Raw genomic sequence first — 18,657 nt, 5'->3', positions numbered from 1 at the left:
GTGTATGTCACCTCTAAGATACAGTTCAGGTTTGATAGCAGAGGTTTAATAAAAATACAACTTCAAAGTTGAATATACATTATTATACATTTGAGTAATATATTAATTGATTGTAATTCTTTAAAGTGAGATGTATTCTGAGTAAAAACACTGTTGTTAAATAAACCACAGTTGACATATTTCACCTCAGGTAGTAGATGAGGTTCTATGGATGACTGCTAACCAAATCCCACCGGGAAACACCACACATTCACGCACGCACACACACACACACACACACGGGATGGTGGGCTACGGACCACTGGTAACCAAAGAAACCTCACCTTACCTTCCCATTGATTGGATAATACAGGGTTGTATTCATAAGGCAACAATGGAAAGAAAGAAAACAGATTGAAACAGTGAGTGAGGGACTACCTGATCTTATCCAATAACAAATAATAATTTTTGTTTCCTGTTGGAAAAAGTTGTTTTATTTATTTTGTGTGTCCTAATGAACATGACCCAGATTTGCATGTTTGCCAGACAGAGGGAGGGAAAAAAGAGCAAGAAGATCCATCACGCACACTGAGACGGAGGAGAGGAGCGAGGGATTCAAGCGAAGGACAAGATAACCCTCTCAATACAGGTACAATATATGTTTATTTATATTGTTTGATTGTTTGATAACCTTGGCTAATATTATAATAAAGAATGATGATAATATATAAGTTAAAACAATTAGGAAGTAAGGAGGAAACTGAAATAGAGAGCAGACTTAGGAGGGGAATGGAAACAAATAAAAAAGCTGCATTATTGTTAAAGTAGAAACGACTCATTTCAGCTTTGGCTTTATTTATGGTATTTGAATATTTACAATGACATATTTAATTTCCAACAGATTCACATAGTTTCCATCAGATTCACAGTTTCCAACAGACTCACAGTTTCCAATAAGGTTATTCTTGAGTTACGGTGGCAATTAGGCATTTAGAAAATGTAACTTTTGACCTCCATTCTAAATCAACTAAAATCCCAGCTTAAATGACATGGAAAATGCTTTACCATTATGATAACATTGTGCCACCAGTAGCAGCAGTATCACCAATGAGACATTTCAGGTAAAGAAGGGTTTTCTGAAATCAATCATAAAACAATTATTGTCTAAAGTGTCATGATTAATAATCAATTAGTTACAGTAACAACAAATGTCACTGGATTTAGACAACAAATGATCAATGGAATCCTCAAATGTATGAAATACTAAAAGAGCGTGATTAGCTAATAATTGTCTTGAATCTAGACCCCTCCCCCGATAACAGTTGGAGAGAATGCCACTGGAGAGAATGCTTAATGTCCTTGTATATATTTGTAATTAGTTATTTTGAATGCATTACACCAATTACACAAATGACACAAAACAGAGGGGGGGAAAAACAGTTAAATTAAAGAGGAATTGTATTATTTGTCATGTTTTTTTCTTTTTTCTTTTACATGGTGCCAAAGTCAAGGGACAGTTTAACACCAGAACTCAAGAATGACCCAATAGATTCAAACAGTATCCAACATATTCACACAGTTTCCGTCAGATTCACACAGTTTCCGTCAGATTCACACAGTTTCCATCAGATTCATACAGTTTCCATCAGATTCACACAGTTTCCATCAGATTCACACAGTTTCCATCAGATTCATACAGTTTCCATCAGATTCATACAGTTTCCATCAGATTTACACAGTTTCCATCAGATTCACACAGTTTCCATCAGATTTACACAGTTTCCATCAGATTCACACAGTTTCCATCAGATTCACACAGTTTCCATCAGATTCACACAGTTTCCATCAGATTCACACAGTTTCCATCAGATTTACACAGTTTCCATCAGATTCACACAGTTTCCATCAGATTCACACAGTTTCCATCAGATTCACACAGTTTCCATCAGATTCACACAGTTTCCATCAGATTCATACAGTTTCCATCAGATTCATACAGTTTCCATCAGATTCACACAGTTTCCATCAGATTCATACAGTTTCCGTCAGATTCACACAGTTTCCGTCAGATTCACACAGTTTCCGTCAGATTTACACAGATTCCATCAGATTCATACAGTTTCCATCAGATTCATACAGTTTCCATCAGATTCATACATTTTCCATCAGATTTACACAGTTTCCATCAGATTCATACAGTTTCCATCATATTCATACAGTTTCCATCAGATTTACACAGTTTCCATCAGATTCATACAGTTTCCATCAGATTTACACAGTTTCCATCAGATTCACACAGTTTCCGTCAGATTCACACAGTTTCCGTCAGATTCACACAGTTTCCGTCAGATTCACACAGTTTCCGTCAGATTTACACAGTTTCCATCAGATTCATACAGTTTCCGTCAGATTTACACAGTTTCCGTCAGATTCACACAGTTTACATCAGATTCACACAGTTTCCGTCAGATTCATACAGTTTCCGTCAGATTTACACAGTTTCCATCAGATTCATACAGTTTCCATCAGATTCATACAGTTTCCATCAGATTCACACAGTTTCCATCAGATTCACACAGTTTCCATCAGATTCATACAGTTTCCATCAGATTTACACAGTTTCCATCAGATTCACACAGTTTCCATCAGATTCACACAGTTTCCATCAGATTCACACAGTTTCCATCAGATTTACACAGTTTCCATCAGATTCACACAGTTTCCATCAGAGTTTCCATCAGATTCACACAGTTTCCATCAGAGTTTCCATCATTCACACAGTTTCCATCATTTACACAGTTTCCATCAGATTCACACAGTTTCCATCAGATTCACACAGTTTCCATCAGATTCATACAGTTTCCATCAGATTCATACAGTTTCCATCAGATTCACACAGTTTCCATCAGATTCATACAGTTTCCGTCAGATTCACACAGTTTCCGTCAGATTCACACAGTTTCCGTCAGATTCACACAGTTTCCGTCAGATTTACACAGTTTCCATCAGATTCATACAGTTTCCATCAGATTCATACAGTTTCCATCAGATTCATACATTTTCCATCAGATTTCACAGTTTCCATCAGATTCATACAGTTTCCATCAGATTCATACAGTTTCCATCAGATTTACACAGTTTCCATCAGATTCATACAGTTTCCATCAGATTCATCAGATTTACAGTTTCCATCAGATTTACACAGTTTCCATCAGATTCACACAGTTTCCATCAGATTCACACAGTTTCCATCAGATTCACACAGTTTCCATCAGATTTACACAGTTTCCATCAGATTCACACAGTTTCCATCAGTTTTCAGACACAGTTTCCATCAGTTTCATCAGATTCACACAGTTTCCATCAGATTCACACAGTTTCCATCAGATTTACACAGTTTCCATCAGATTCACACAGTTTCCATCAGATTCACACAGTTTCCATCAGATTCACACAGTTTCCATCAGATTCACACAGTTTCCATCAGATTCACACAGTTTCCATCAGATTCACACAGTTTCCATCAGATTCAGTTTCCACAGTTTCCATCAGATTCAGTTTCCACATTCACACAGTTTCATCAGATTCACACAGTTTCCATCAGATTCAGTTTCCACAGTTTCCATCAGAGTTTCCATCAGATTCACACAGTTTCCATCAGATTCACACAGTTTCCATCAGATTCATACAGTTTCCATCAGATTCATCAGTTTCCATCAGATTCACACAGTTTCCATCAGATTCATACATCAGAGTTTCCGTCAGATTCACACAGTTTCCGTCAGATTCACACAGTTTCCGTCAGATTTACACAGTTTCCATCAGATTCATACAGTTTCCATCAGATTCATACAGTTTCCATCAGATTCATACATTTTCCATCAGATTTACACAGTTTCCATCAGATTCATACAGTTTCCATCAGATTCATACAGTTTCCATCAGATTTACACAGTTTCCATCAGATTCACACAGTTTCCATCAGATTCACACAGTTTCCATCAGATTCATACAGTTTCCATCAGATTCATACAGTTTCCATCAGATTCACACAGTTTCCATCAGATTCATACAGTTTCCGTCAGATTCACACAGTTTCCGTCAGATTCACACAGTTTCCGTCAGATTCACACAGTTTCCGTCAGATTTACACAGTTTCCATCAGATTCATACAGTTTCCATCAGATTCATACAGTTTCCATCAGATTCATACATTTTCCATCAGATTTACACAGTTTCCATCAGATTCATACAGTTTCCATCAGATTCATACAGTTTCCATCAGATTTACACAGTTTCCATCAGATTCATACAGTTTCCATCAGATTCATACAGTTTCCATCAGATTCATACAGTTTCCATCAGATTTACACAGTTTCCATCAGATTCACACAGTTTCCATCAGATTCACACAGTTTCCATCAGATTCACACAGTTTCCATCAGATTTACACAGTTTCCATCAGATTCACACAGTTTCCATCAGATTCACACAGTTTCCATCAGATTCACACAGTTTCCATCAGATTCACACAGTTTCCATCAGATTTACACAGTTTCCATCAGATTCACACAGTTTCCATCAGATTCACACAGTTTCCATCAGATTCACACAGTTTCCATCAGATTCATACAGTTTCCATCAGATTCATACAGTTTCCATCAGATTCACACAGTTTCCATCAGATTCATACAGTTTCCATTCACAGTTTCCGTCAGATTCACACAGTTTCCGTCAGATTCACACAGTTTCCATCAGATTTACACAGATTCCATCAGATTCATACAGTTTCCATCAGATTCATACAGTTTCCATCAGATTCATACATTTTCCATCAGATTTACACAGTTTCCATCAGATTCATACAGTTTCCATCATATTCATACAGTTTCCATCAGATTTACACAGTTTCCATCAGATTCATACAGTTTCCATCAGATTTACACAGTTTCCATCAGATTCACACAGTTTCGTCAGATTCACACAGTTTCCGTCAGATTCACACAGTTTCCGTCAGATTCACACAGTTTCCGTCAGATTTACACAGTTTCCATCAGATTCATACAGTTTCCATCAGATTTACACAGTTTCCGTCAGATTCACACAGTTTACATCAGATTCAGTTTACATTCATACAGTTTCCATCAGATTTACACAGTTTCCATCAGATTCATACAGTTTCCATCAGATTCATACAGTTTCCATCAGATTCACACAGTTTCCATCAGATTCACACAGTTTCCATCAGATTCATACAGTTTCCATCAGATTTACACAGTTTCCATCAGATTCACACAGTTTCCATCAGATTCACACAGTTTCCATCAGATTCACACAGTTTCCATCAGATTTACACAGTTTCCATCAGATTCACACAGTTTCCATCAGATTCACACAGTTTCCATCAGATTCACACAGTTTCCATCAGATTTACACAGTTTCCATCAGATTCACACAGTTTCCATCAGATTTACACAGTTTCCATCAGATTCACACAGTTTCCATCAGATTCACACAGTTTCCATCAGATTCATACAGTTTCCATCAGATTCATACAGTTTCCATCAGATTCACACAGTTTCCATCAGATTCATACAGTTTCCGTCAGATTCACACAGTTTCCGTCAGATTCACACAGTTTCCGTCAGATTCACACAGTTTCCGTCAGATTTACACAGTTTCCATCAGATTCATACAGTTTCCATCAGATTCATACAGTTTCCATCAGATTCATACATTTTCCATCAGATTTACACAGTTTCCATCAGATTCATACAGTTTCCATCAGATTCATACAGTTTCCATCAGATTTACACAGTTTCCATCAGATTCATACAGTTTCCATCAGATTTACACAGTTTCCATCAGATTCACACAGTTTCCGTCAGATTCACACAGTTTCCGTCAGATTCACACAGTTTCTGTCAGATTCACACAGTTTCCGTCAGATTTACACAGTTTCCATCAGATTCATACAGTTTCCATCAGATTTACACAGTTTCCGTCAGATTCACACAGTTTACATCAGATTCACACAGTTTCCGTCAGATTCATACAGTTTCCGTCAGATTTACACAGTTTCCATCAGATTCATACAGTTTCCATCAGATTCACACAGTTTCCATCAGATTCACACAGTTTCCATCAGATTCATACAGTTTCCATCAGATTTACACAGTTTCCATCAGATTCATACAGTTTCCATCAGATTCATACAGTTTCCATCAGATTCACACAGTTTCCATCAGATTCAAACAGTTTCCATCAGATTTACACAGTTTCCATCAGATTCACACAGTTTCCATCAGATTTACACAGTTTCCATCAGATTCATACAGTTTCCATCAGATTCACACAGTTTCCATCAGATTCACACAGTTTCCATCAGATTCACACAGTTTCCATCAGATTCATACAGTTTCCATCAGATTCATACAGTTTCCATCAGATTCACACAGTTTCCATCATATTCACACAGTTTCCATCAGATTCATACAGTTTCCATCAGATTCATACAGTTTCCATCAGATTCATACAGTTTCCGTCAGATTCACACAGTTTCCGGCAGATTTACACAGTTTCCGGCAGATTTACACAGTTTCTGTCAGATTCACACAGTTTCCATCAGATTTACAGTTTCTGTCAGATTCACACAGTTTCCATCAGATTTACAGTTTCAATCAAATTCATACAATTAATTACCATCAGAATTTCACAGTTTCCATCAGATTCACACTGATTCTATCTAGCTGCGGTCAATGTCGTGTATGATGAGGACAAAAAAAATTCACATGAACATGGCCTAATTTCTATTACAGCATATTGGATGAATCTCATTCATATCCCATTCATCCAGTTCAATGGTACTGTGATGGGTTCAGGCTACTACATGATACTCAAATTTTCCTTATACCCATAACGAAGTTGCTACAACTTAACCTATGAATGAAAGTTTACAATGCAGGTGCACAAAGATCGAGAGACAAATTTGAGGGGGCAGACAGTGACACATGGACAGACAGTGACATTCAATACCGCCTTGCACAAATTAATGTATGTTTATCCCCATTTTGTTCCGTTTGCTTCCGTTTAAGAAACTTTTTTTCAACAGAATCGGTGGAATGAATTACACCCCTAATCATGAGTAAACACAGTTCACTTTTATAGCAGCCACAATGTATTCCTTCTATGCGCTCTCCTCCTCTCACCTTGTCCGTTCGCTTGTGGACTTCAATGCACAACACATCAGCTGTATGTGACCAGACTAAAACACCTTTCCAAACCAAACTGCTACACAAAGCCTACATCGTTGTCACCATATTAGCTCAAGTAACGTCATAGTCAGCATAGCTAACAGAACTAACGCGTAAGTAACTCACTTGCCTAGTTAAATAAAGTTTAAAATAAATAAAAATTGGAAGAGTTCCAGTGTTTGTTTCAGTATGATGTGTTGGATAAAGGAATAAAGACAGACACCAATGTCAAGTTCAATAGCCTTGGTTGTGCATTGTACACATCCCTACACGTGGAGTCCGGGGAACAGTCCGAATAGTCGATTACCTATCAACTAGACTCCGTAACAGTGTTGCTGGTCATAGCCAGCTAGCTAACATAGCATCCCTCTCTTTGAGCAGGTTGTTTCAGTAGGCTAAACTAGCCAGGTAAACTAGCCAAGTATCTGAAAGTGAAAAAAATATCTCTCTTGCTTCTCCTTCATTTTGTAATACATGAACGTAAACTCACGTAAACATCACCCTTATTTTAGCGGCTATAAAAACGTAATACTTCCAGATCAACTGTAATGTCAATACCAGTGTAAAGCACAATTTCTCCCCTTTCCAACAGAATCAATTACATGACCTAAACGCTGCCCGTCTGCATAATTCAAGCAGGCAATGAGCTCCGTCGGGTCTTTTTAAAAATGGCGGGTGGGGAAGCGAAACTAATGCGTGGTAGTGAGACCGAGGGAATTATTTATTTTTTCACTCCATCTGTCCAATTTATCAGCTTATCGCCTCTAAAATGTAAATAAAACACTATAAAGAGTTTATATAATGTGTCATTACATACCTATTTGAATGTTTTTTTACGAATTTGAATCAGGATTTTAGGGCGGTGCTAAAGTGATCTTAGAAGTAAACAGTGGCTTTGAGAATGATGATCGCATGCAATGATGATGCAAAAAATGACCAGGTATCCCCTCTTACCCCGTCACTGTCCATTTCTTGTTTTTAAAGGATGAGAGAAGTGCTACACCTGGTGGAGAGAGATTGTAAGACATAAATAGTAGCTTTATGTGTGCTGTACGTTACGACATGACACGTTTAGATGTAACGGAGGGTCCATCTTTTCAACTTTTCTCCAATACTATAGAGCAATTACCATGTCGATCAACGCTTGAATAGAAACCTAGTTCACACCCCCGATTTTGAAGTCTACACAATCGCTACAGTCCCATTAGTTTTCTTTGTAGCTTCATTTGAATGTTGCGGTTACGCACACTTGTACGGAATGGGGTGAGTTTACTTTAATTTGTTCAAAACTGTTCAACTATTGTCTTTCTCTCTCTTTGAGTCAACTACTCACCACATTTTATGCAATGCAGTGCTAGCTGTATCGTATGCATTCAGTACTAGATTAATTCTCTGACCCTTTGATTGGGTGGACAACATGTCAGTTCATGCTGCAAGAGCTCAGATAGGCTGGAGGACGTCCTCCAGATGTTGTCATAATTACTGTGTAAGTCTATGGAAGAGGGTGAGAACCATGAGCCTCCTAGGTTTTGTATTGACGTCAATGTACCCAGAGGAGGACGGAAAGCTAGCTGTCTTCTGGCTACACAATGGTGCAACCCTACAGAGTGCTGTTGAGGCTAATGTAGACCTTCTTTGCAAACTAGTGTGTTTTAATCTATTGTTTGGTGACATGTAATTATATTTAATATACTAGTTGTATCTAAAAAAGATCACTTTAAAAATGTTACACCGTTTAAATTTGTATGAAATTCACCAAGGAGGATGGTCCTCCCCTTCCTCCTCTGAGGAGCATCCACTGTTTCCATCAGATTCAAACAGTTTCCATCAGGGACGGAAAATGCTGAAGTTGTGTAACTATTGACACCTCAGGGAAAGGATGAGGTTATCTGGATGACTGTTAAACAAATCACCAGGAAACAACACCACACACACACACACACCGGCAAACACACCGGCACACACACCCACTGGGTGGTGGGCTACAGCTCACTGCTAACCAAATACACCTCACCTTAACCTCCCCAACTTTGGTTAATAGAGGGTTGTGTTCATAAGGCACCAAACGGAAGAAAACAGATTGTAACAAGGAGTAAGGGACTATCTGATATTTTCCAATCATTTTTGAACAAAAACATTTTTGTTTTCAGTTGCAAAAAGTTGCAATTTTTTTTCTGTTGTGTTCACTAATGAACATGACCCAGGTTTGCATGTTTGCCAGACAGAGAGAGAGAAAAGAGAGTAAGAAGAATCCATCACACACACTGAGACGGAGGAGAGCAGCGAGGGATTCAGCAAAGGACAAGATAGGCCTGTCAATACAGGTATGTTAATCTTATGTTTGGATATACTGTTTTATTATTCAAAACCTTGGCTATAATAAAGAATGATGGTAATATATAAGTAAAGAAAATGGGTTATTATCACATTAATGAAAGGTTAGTGTTGTTGTGGTATGTGTGACATGGAAATGTTGAAAAGGACAAGAATAGTACATCCACATTCTACAGCAAATTTCAGGTGTTGGATATCTAGAAATAGATCATATTAACTGATAATTAAAAGAGGGAAATGTTTAACGTTATTAATTCATATTGACTGATGAATATGTTGCTACATCCCAGATCCATGGAGTGGAGTAGGAGAGCTATCCCTGTCTCTGGTGAGAACTAAATCCCTACAAGGGTTAGGGTCAATTCTATTTCAGTTCCTGTCAAATCAGAACGTGAACCGTATTCCAATGAAGTTCAACTCTAAGAGATTCTTATGACATTGTCAGCAGTAAGATTTTAGTTCCATTTCCAAAAAGACAAGGCCTGTAGTTTTCAAATGATGTGTCACTTTCTATTTTCATGTACAGAGCCCAAAACAACCACTCAGAGTTTAACAAATAATTTGAATTTCAGTGTGCTTCCTGATTTACAGAAATTGAATCGACCCCAACCCTTCCATCTCTAAGTCAAAGATCTTTAATTATCAGCATTACCCTATAGCACATTAGAGAACTTGTCATATAGTGCATTCACATTAATATGATTAATTATGACTAATCATTCATATGCTTATTGTGGCTTTACAGGGATTTTCCTACTCTTTCTGAGGGTCACGGTGCAAATAGGTAAATGCATTTTTAATAAAGCAGACAGAGACACAAAACCAATCACACAAAAAAGACAGACAGACAAAAAAAACAATCTAAATCAATGAATCAATGAACGAAGTATCAGTATTGGCCACTCTGACAGAAGCAATACATTAAAAAATAATAAATAAAAACATTAATGAATAAGTAAATAAATCAACTAATCAATGCATGAAGTACAAGCATTGGCCGCTGTGACAGAAGCTAGGCCTAGTAATAACTTTCATTCAGTTAATGTCACTAAACCCCAAAACCTCAACTAAGTATTGTAATAAATATTGTGGAAATTGAGCAAGTTGAGCAAGCTGCTTGGAGTAACACTAGATTGTAAACTGTCATGGTCAAAACATATTGATACAACAGTAGCTAAGATGGGGAGAAGTCTGTCTATAATAAAGCGATGCTATGTCTTCTTAACAACACTATCAACAATGCAGGTCCTACAGGCCCTAGTTTTGTCGCACCTTGACAACTGTTCAGTCGTGTGGTCAGGTGCCACAAAATGACGTAGGGAAATTGCAATTGGCTCAGAACAGGGCAGCACGGCTGGTACTTGGATGTACACAGAGAGAGCTATATGAATAATATGCATGTCAATCTCTCTTGGCTGATAGTGGAGGAGAGATTGACTTCAACACTTCTTTTATTTATGAGAGGTATTGACATGTTGAATTCACCGAGCTGTCTGTCTAAACTACTGGCACACAGCTCGGACACTCATGCATACCCCACAAGAGGTCTCTTCACAGTCCCAAAGTCCAGAACAGCCAATGGGAGGCACACAGTACTACATAGAGCCATGACTACATGGAACTCTATTCCACATCAAGTAACTGATGCAAGCAGTAAAATTAGATTTAATAAACCGATTAAAAAAGCACCTTATGGAACAGCGGGGACTGTGAAGAGACACAAACATTGGCACACACACACACACACACACACACACACACACACACACACACACACACACACACACACACAAATGATAACATACACACTATACATACACATGAATTTAGTACTGTAGATATGTGATAGTGGTGGAGTTGAAAATAAAAGAGAGCTGCACGCTCTAGGCTCTTAGATGGAAAAATATAATTACCAACGTTTTGACAGCCAAGCTGTCTTCATGAGGGTATAGTCACAAACACTGCGGGATGACTCGTTTATATAGTGTCAAAAAACACAGGTGTCTGTGATCATGGCCAAGAGAGGCCTAATATCATTGGTTAATAATAAAATATTAAAATTGCATACAAAGAACAGCATACCATTTATAACAAATGGATAGCATACGATCATAAATTCATTTTCGACTTCACAAGCTTACAAACAGTTACAAAGTCACAATAATCACAAGAATGGCTTCAAAGTCTACTTGAGACCGAAGGGAGCAAGAGTCTTTAAGTTAAAGATCCAGGCAGCTTCTCGTTTTAACAATAAATTATCAAGGTCACCCCCTCTCCTAGGGAGGGTGACATGTTCGATGCCAATTTAACGCAGAGATGAAATCGAGTGGCCTGCCTCCAAGAAGTGGGCCGCAACTGGGTAAGTCAAGTTTTTACACCTAATGGTGCTACGATGCTCTGAGATACGTACTTTTAATTCACGCTTTGTTTTATGTTTTACCCACATAAATGTTACCACAAGGACAAGTTATAAGATGAATGACTGCCTTAGTGGAGCACGTAAAAACACCTTTGAATGGGTTCAATTTCCCTGTTTGTGGGTGTTTGAAGGATCTACATTTATAAGTGCCATTGCATTGAGCACAGCCATTACCCTTGTAATTTCCATCCAGTAGGGGCGCAAAGAGACTTTGTTCAGGAATATCTTGGGGTGGTAAATCAGAGTTTACAAATTGGTCTCTGGGATTTCTGCCCCGCAAGAATACAACCAAGGCAAGGTCCGAAAACACATTACCGAGACTATCATCGGATTTTAGAATGTGCCAATGTTTGTGAACGATTCCCTTAATTTGTTCAGAACGCTTTGAAAAGCAGGTAGTTAGAACACAAGAATGCGTCTTGATCATTTATTTTTAAAACGAGAGGCTGCCTGGATCTTTAACTTAAAGACTCTTGCTCCCTTCGGGCTCAACGTAGACTTTGAAGCCATTCTTGTGATTATAGTGACTTTGCCATTGTAATTGTTTGTAAGCTTGTGTAGTCGAAAAATGAATTTATGATCGTATGTTATCCATTTGTTGTTTGTATGTCATTTTAATATTTGATAATTAACCAATGATATTAGGCCACTCTTGGCCATGATTACAGACACCTGTGTCTTTTGACACTATATAAACGAGTCATCCCGCAGTGTTTGTGTTTATACCCTGATGAAGACAGCTTGGCTGTCGAAACGTTGGTAATTAAAATGTTCTGCGTGCAGCTCTCTTTTATTTTCAAGTTTTCTACTCCGCTAGCCAACACCTCACATAAATAGGTGTGCGTTTATTTTTTCTTCTAGTGGTGGAGTAGGGGCCTGAAGGCACACAGTGTGTTGTGAAATCTGTGAATGTATTGTAATGTTTTAAAATTGTATAAACTGCCTTAATTTTGCTGGACCCCAGGAAGAGTAGCTGCTGTTTTGGCAGCAGCTAATGGGGATCCATAATAAATTACACATACAAAGTGCCCAGTTAAAGGTAACTATCTACATTTAATACAAGTTGGTGCAGGTGTGTGTGTACAGGGGGATGTGTATATCTGAGGTGTATTCACTAGGAACCAAACTGGACAAAATGGAGACTGACTAAACTGAACTAACCTGCAAAACGTTTTCAGTTGCAAAACGTATTGCTACGGTGTGCACTAATGAATGAACCTGTGTATTATATCTGTCTCTGTCACTCAGACAACGTGGCATTGAGAGGAGTGGCTGCTCAGTCATCACAGTTTTCGGATCGCAATGCTCACTATGCAATTGATGGGAACAGCAACACAAACTATGGATCCTGCACCCACACTGCACAGGAAACCAACCCCTGGTGGAGAGTGGACCTGCTGGATGTGTACAAAGTGACAGCTGTCACAATCACCAACAGAGATGACGTTGCTGAGAGACTTGATGGTGCTGAGATCCGTATCGGTAACTCACTGGAGAACAATGGCATCAACAACCCCAGGTGAGTAGTGAAATCGAATAAACAGCATTGTACTCAAATCAAATCGTATTTGTCACATACGACGAACACAACATGTGTAGACCAGACAGAGAAATGTTTACTTACAAGCCCTTAACCAACAGTGCGGATCAAGAAATAGTTGTGAAAATACTTACTAAATAAAGTCAAAAGTAACACAGTATAAATACATAACAATAATGATGCTATATACAAGGGGCCCAGGTTACTCAAGGGGCACAGGTTAGTCGAGGTAATTTATACATGTAAGTAAGGGTAAAGTGACTATGCATAGATGATAAAATGATAAACAGCGAGTAGCAGCAGGGGGTAAATGTAAATAGTCAGGGTGTCCATTTGATTAATTGTTCAGCTGTCTTATAGCTTGAGGTAGAAGCTGTTAAGGAGGCTTTTGGACCTAGACTTGGCGCTCCAGTACTGCTTGCCGTGCGGTAGGAGAGAGAGAACAGTCTATGACTTGGGTGACTGGAGTCTGACAATTTTATTGGGCCTTGATTCACCAGACACCACCTGGTATATAGGTCTTGGATGGCAGGAAGCTTGGCTCCAGTGATGTATTGGGCTGTATACCTTTGTTATGATCTGGGGCCCAATCTAAATAGTTTCAGTCTCCTGAGGGGGAAGAGGTGTTGTCGCAGCCCCTTCACAACTGTCTTGGCGTGTTTCGTCCATGATAGTTTGTTGGGGATGTGGACACCAAGGAACTTAACTCTTGACCCGCTCCAATTCAGCCCTGTCGATTTAAATTGAGTCCTGTTTGGCCCTACTTCTCCTGTGGTCCACGATCATCTCCTTTGTCTTGCTTACATTGAGGGAGAGGTTGTTGGTCTGGCATCACACTGACAGGTCTTTGACCTCCTCCCTATAGGCTGTCTCATCTTTATCGGTGATCAGGCCTACCATTGTTGTGTCATCAGCAAACTTACTGATGGTGTTGGAGTTGTGCTTGGCTATGCAGTCATGTGTGAACAGGGAGTACAGGAGGGGACTAAGTACACACCCCTGAGGGGAACCGGTGTTGAGAATCAGCATGGCAGATGTGGTTTTGCCTACCGTTACCACCTGATGGCGGCCTGTCAGGAAGTCTAGGATCCAGTTGTAGAGGGAGGTGTTTAGTCCTAGGTTCCTTAGCTTAGTGATGAGCTTTGTTGGCACTATGGTGTTGAACACTGAGCTGTTGTCAATGAATAGCATTTTCACATGGGTGTTCCTTTTGTCCAGGTGGGAAAGGGCAGTATGATGTTTGATTTGTCATCTGTGGATCTGTTGGAGCAGTATGCGAATTGCAGTGGGTTTAGGGTTTCTGGGATGATGGTGTTGATGTGAGACATGACCAGTCTTTCAAATCACTTCATGGCTACCAATGTGAGTGCTACGGGGTGGTAGTCATTTAGGCAGGTTACCTTCACTTCCTTGGGCACAGGGACTATGGTGGTCTACTTGAAACATGTGGGTATTATAGACTCGGTCAGGGAGAGGTTGAAAATGTCAGTGAAGACACTTGACAGTTTGTCCGCGCCTGCCATGAGTACACGCCTTGGTAACAGGGGCCTTGTGAATGTTGACCTTTTTAAAGTTCTTGCTTACATTGGCTATGGAGAGCGTGATCACACAGTCGTTCAGAACAGCTGGTGCTCTCATGCATGCTTCAGTGTTGCTTGCCTCGAAGCGAGCATGAAAGGCATTTAGCTCATCTGGTAGGCTTGTGTCAATGGGCAGCTGGGTTACACTTTGTATTCCATAATAGTTTGCAAGCACCGCCGCATCCGACAAACGTCAGAGCCGGTAGTTTTGATTAATTGTAAAGTTTATGGGATTCAATAAAAATAACAGTTATTCATTAAATGTGTTGATATTTTCAGTAATACTTTTGTGAAGAAGCATGTGAACTACAGCACCGCACTGTACAATAATCATGCATCTCTCTCTCTCTCCCCACCCTCTCTATCTCTTTCAGATGTGATGTCATATCCCACATCCCAGCAGGAAAGACCAACACCTTCCAGTGTAATGAGATTGAGGGTCGCTATGTTGTTGTGGTCATCTATGTCAGGAAGGAATATCTCACTCTGTGTGAGTTGGAAGTATATGGCACTCCTGCAGGTAATCATCTGTCACTGTCTTCACATCCATCACCAAGTCAAGTTTACATTACTTTTATATAGTAGAACATCAATGTTCTGGAAGTATAAATAATGTGCTTGCTGACAGAACATCACTCCAGATTTCTGTCATATTCTTATTGATGTTACTTGCTTCTGCATTCACACTTTTAATGTTGTATTTATGTCTTATATAGAGATTGTAATAATAACTTAACTCTTAACCTCTTATTTCATACCCATACACTCCTCTTTCCTCAACCTCTCCCACCACTAATATCACCTCTCTTCTCTAACATCCACCCCTCTCCCCTCCACTCCCCCTCCCACCACTAATATCTCCCGTCTTTCAAACATGTCAAATGTATACACTGTAAGATGATAAAGAATAACTTGCATTTCTATATTAAAACATTCTATGTCCCGGTAGTAAATGTAGCATTGAAAGGAGTGGCCAGCCAGTCATCACTGAATGGGTATGGCAATGCTCACAATGCCATTGATGGGAACAGAGAATCAGACTATTACAAAACATCCTGCACACACACTGCAAAGGAGACCAAACCCTGGTGGAGAGTGGACCTGCTGGATGTGACCAGAGTGACAGCTGTCAGCATCACCAACAGAGGAGATGATGTTCCCGAGAGGCTTGATGGTGCTGAGATTCGTATTGGTAACTCACTGGAGAACAACGGCATCAACAACCCCAGGTGAGTAGTGAAATAGAATAAATAACATTATACTATAATCTGATTGATTGTACATTTTATGTGACAAAAAAAACTGTTATTCATGAAATATGTTAATATGTTCAGTCTTCCTGTAGTGAAGAGGCATTTTCACTATTTCAACACACTGTATAATAATCATGTCTCTCTCCCAATGATTGTCTATATTGTAATTGTTTTTAATAACCTGCCCAGGGACTGTGGAGGAAAATTAGCCGGCTGGCTAAAACCATCACTTTTACTGAAACGTTGATTAATGTGCACTGTCCCTGTAAAAAATAAACTCAAACTCCACGCCCTTTCCTTCTCGACCCCACCCCCCACGTTCCCCCTACCCCCTCTCTCCTCCCACTCCACCTCACTCTCTCCCACAACTCCCCCACTCTCTCTCTCCCCCACTCCCTCTTTCATCTCACCCCTCTCTCCCCCCACCCTTATCTCTCTCTCTCCCCCCACCCCATCTCTCTTTATCCCCCACCTCCTTCTCTCACCCTCTCTCTCTCTTTCAGATGTGATGTCATATCCCACATCCCAGCAGGAAAGACCTACACCTTCCAGTGTAATGCGATGGAGGGTCGCTATGTTGTTGTTGTCATCCCTGGCAGGTCGGAATGGCTCACACTTTGTGAGGTGGAAGTATTTGCCACAGTCAAACCTCCAGAGTCTTCCACAGAAGGTACTTCTTTCCTGGTCCATTTATTTATTCTGTCAGAGAAGGTATGTCGAATAATAACTTTAATGAACATACTTATTTTCGTATCGGACTTCGGTTTAGTGGAGATTATATCCCCCCACAATTCATGTTTTGTTATATTGAATGTTATTTTGTGACTATGTGGGAGACATTTTCACAATGCAAATTAGTACAAATCAGTGTAATTTACACATTGCTCAGCTTACTAAACTTTAGTAAAACAATCACCTTTTTGGACAGCACATTGTTAAAGAAATATGTTAAATAAAATCATACGGTCAAGCCCTAATGAGTTGTGGTATTTACGGTATAATGCACAGATTTGAACTATTCTGCACCATAAAAAATATCAGCAAATGTATTTCAGCCCCCAAGTCAAAGAGAACGGTGGTCAGGATGAAGATCCAATCAGATGCTGATCTGACAGACCAGGCAGTCGGTGACCAGCTCCTACAGCAGGTAAGAGAGGGAAAGGGGGAGGGAAAGGGGGAGGGAAAGGGGGAGGGAGAGACAGACAGAGAGAGTGAGTGAGAAAATAATCTAACAATTTAACGTAAAAGCTTGTGCTTTAATCTAGCTGAATGTAGAGCTCGTGAAGCAGGGGGTGTCTGACTTTCAACTGCGCTGGAGGACTCAGCCAGATGGACAGATTTTCCACCGTGAGGAAGAAGAGAAGGAGGGTGGACCCACACAGACAGGTAACAACAAGGAGCATATTACAGACGGTTGTCCTTATTGCAACAGACAGGCAATGAAGACATTGTGCTTTCATCAGAGTTGGGGTTTATTCCATTTCAGGAAATAAACTTTATTTTATTTATTCTAATTTCAATATACCTTAATGAGTTTCAATTATGAAAATGTAATTGTGGAATTTCAGTTTACTTCCTGAATAGACTGAATTGAAATGTAATCAACCCTAACTCTGGGTCTTATTATATTATTGCCAAGTTGTTATTGTAAGAAGAGAACGTGTTAGCAAGTCATAACTCAATTAGTACATGAAAGAGTTTCTGTATGTCATTTCTCTTCCAGGTGTCTGTGGAACTGAAGGGGGCTAGCCTGGTGAGAGACTCCAAGGAGACACGACAGTTTAAGATTGATTGTCATCAATACAGTCCAATCTACCGTAAAACATTAATTAAACCCAGTCTCATATAGCTATGCAACAACACATTTCAGCAACTAAACGCCTATTTCAAATAAACTCAGGGTCTAAATCAAATCAATGTTATTTGTCACATACACATGGTTTGCAGATGTTAATACGAGTGTCGCAAAAGTGCAATACATGGTATAAAATACAGTATATACATGTGATATTTTTTTATTGTACTCGGCAAGTCCGTTAAGAACAAATTCTTATTTTCAATGACAGCCTAGGAACAGTGGGTTAACTGCCTTATTCAAGGTCAGAACGACAGATTTTTACCTTGTGAGCTCGGGGATTCGATCTTGCAACCTTTCGCTTACTTGTCCAACGCTCTAACCACTAGGCTACCTGCTGCAGAGTATGAGTAATGTAAGATATGTAAACATTATTAAAGTGGTATTATTTAGAATGCATGGTATAAAGTGACTAGTGATAAATTAATTGTTTACCAGGTTTAA

General features: G+C 39.4%; 1 protein-coding gene across 1 annotated transcript in view; it reads left to right on the top strand.

The window, feature by feature from the left end:
* Positions 1-17,642, top strand: part of LOC118369192 (uncharacterized) — a 30,273-nt gene extending 12,631 nt beyond the window's left edge. Inside the window, exons 13-21 of the mRNA XM_052495690.1 lie at positions 9,551-9,556; positions 9,857-9,894; positions 10,312-10,350; positions 13,234-13,504; positions 15,480-15,625; positions 16,055-16,334; positions 16,862-17,028; positions 17,414-17,505; positions 17,634-17,642. Coding sequence (XP_052351650.1) covers positions 9,551-9,556; positions 9,857-9,894; positions 10,312-10,350; positions 13,234-13,504; positions 15,480-15,625; positions 16,055-16,334; positions 16,862-17,028; positions 17,414-17,505; positions 17,634-17,642 — 1,048 coding nt within the window. The remainder of the gene's footprint in view (positions 1-9,550; positions 9,557-9,856; positions 9,895-10,311; positions 10,351-13,233; positions 13,505-15,479; positions 15,626-16,054; positions 16,335-16,861; positions 17,029-17,413; positions 17,506-17,633) is intronic.
* Positions 17,643-18,657: the final 1,015 nt, after the last annotated feature.

The sequence above is a fragment of the Oncorhynchus keta genome, chromosome 35 (genome assembly GCF_023373465.1).
Source record: "Oncorhynchus keta strain PuntledgeMale-10-30-2019 chromosome 35, Oket_V2, whole genome shotgun sequence".
NCBI lineage: Eukaryota > Metazoa > Chordata > Actinopteri > Salmoniformes > Salmonidae > Oncorhynchus > Oncorhynchus keta.
Note: the sequence above shows the minus strand (reverse complement) of the source record. Positions and strands in the feature narration are given on the sequence as shown.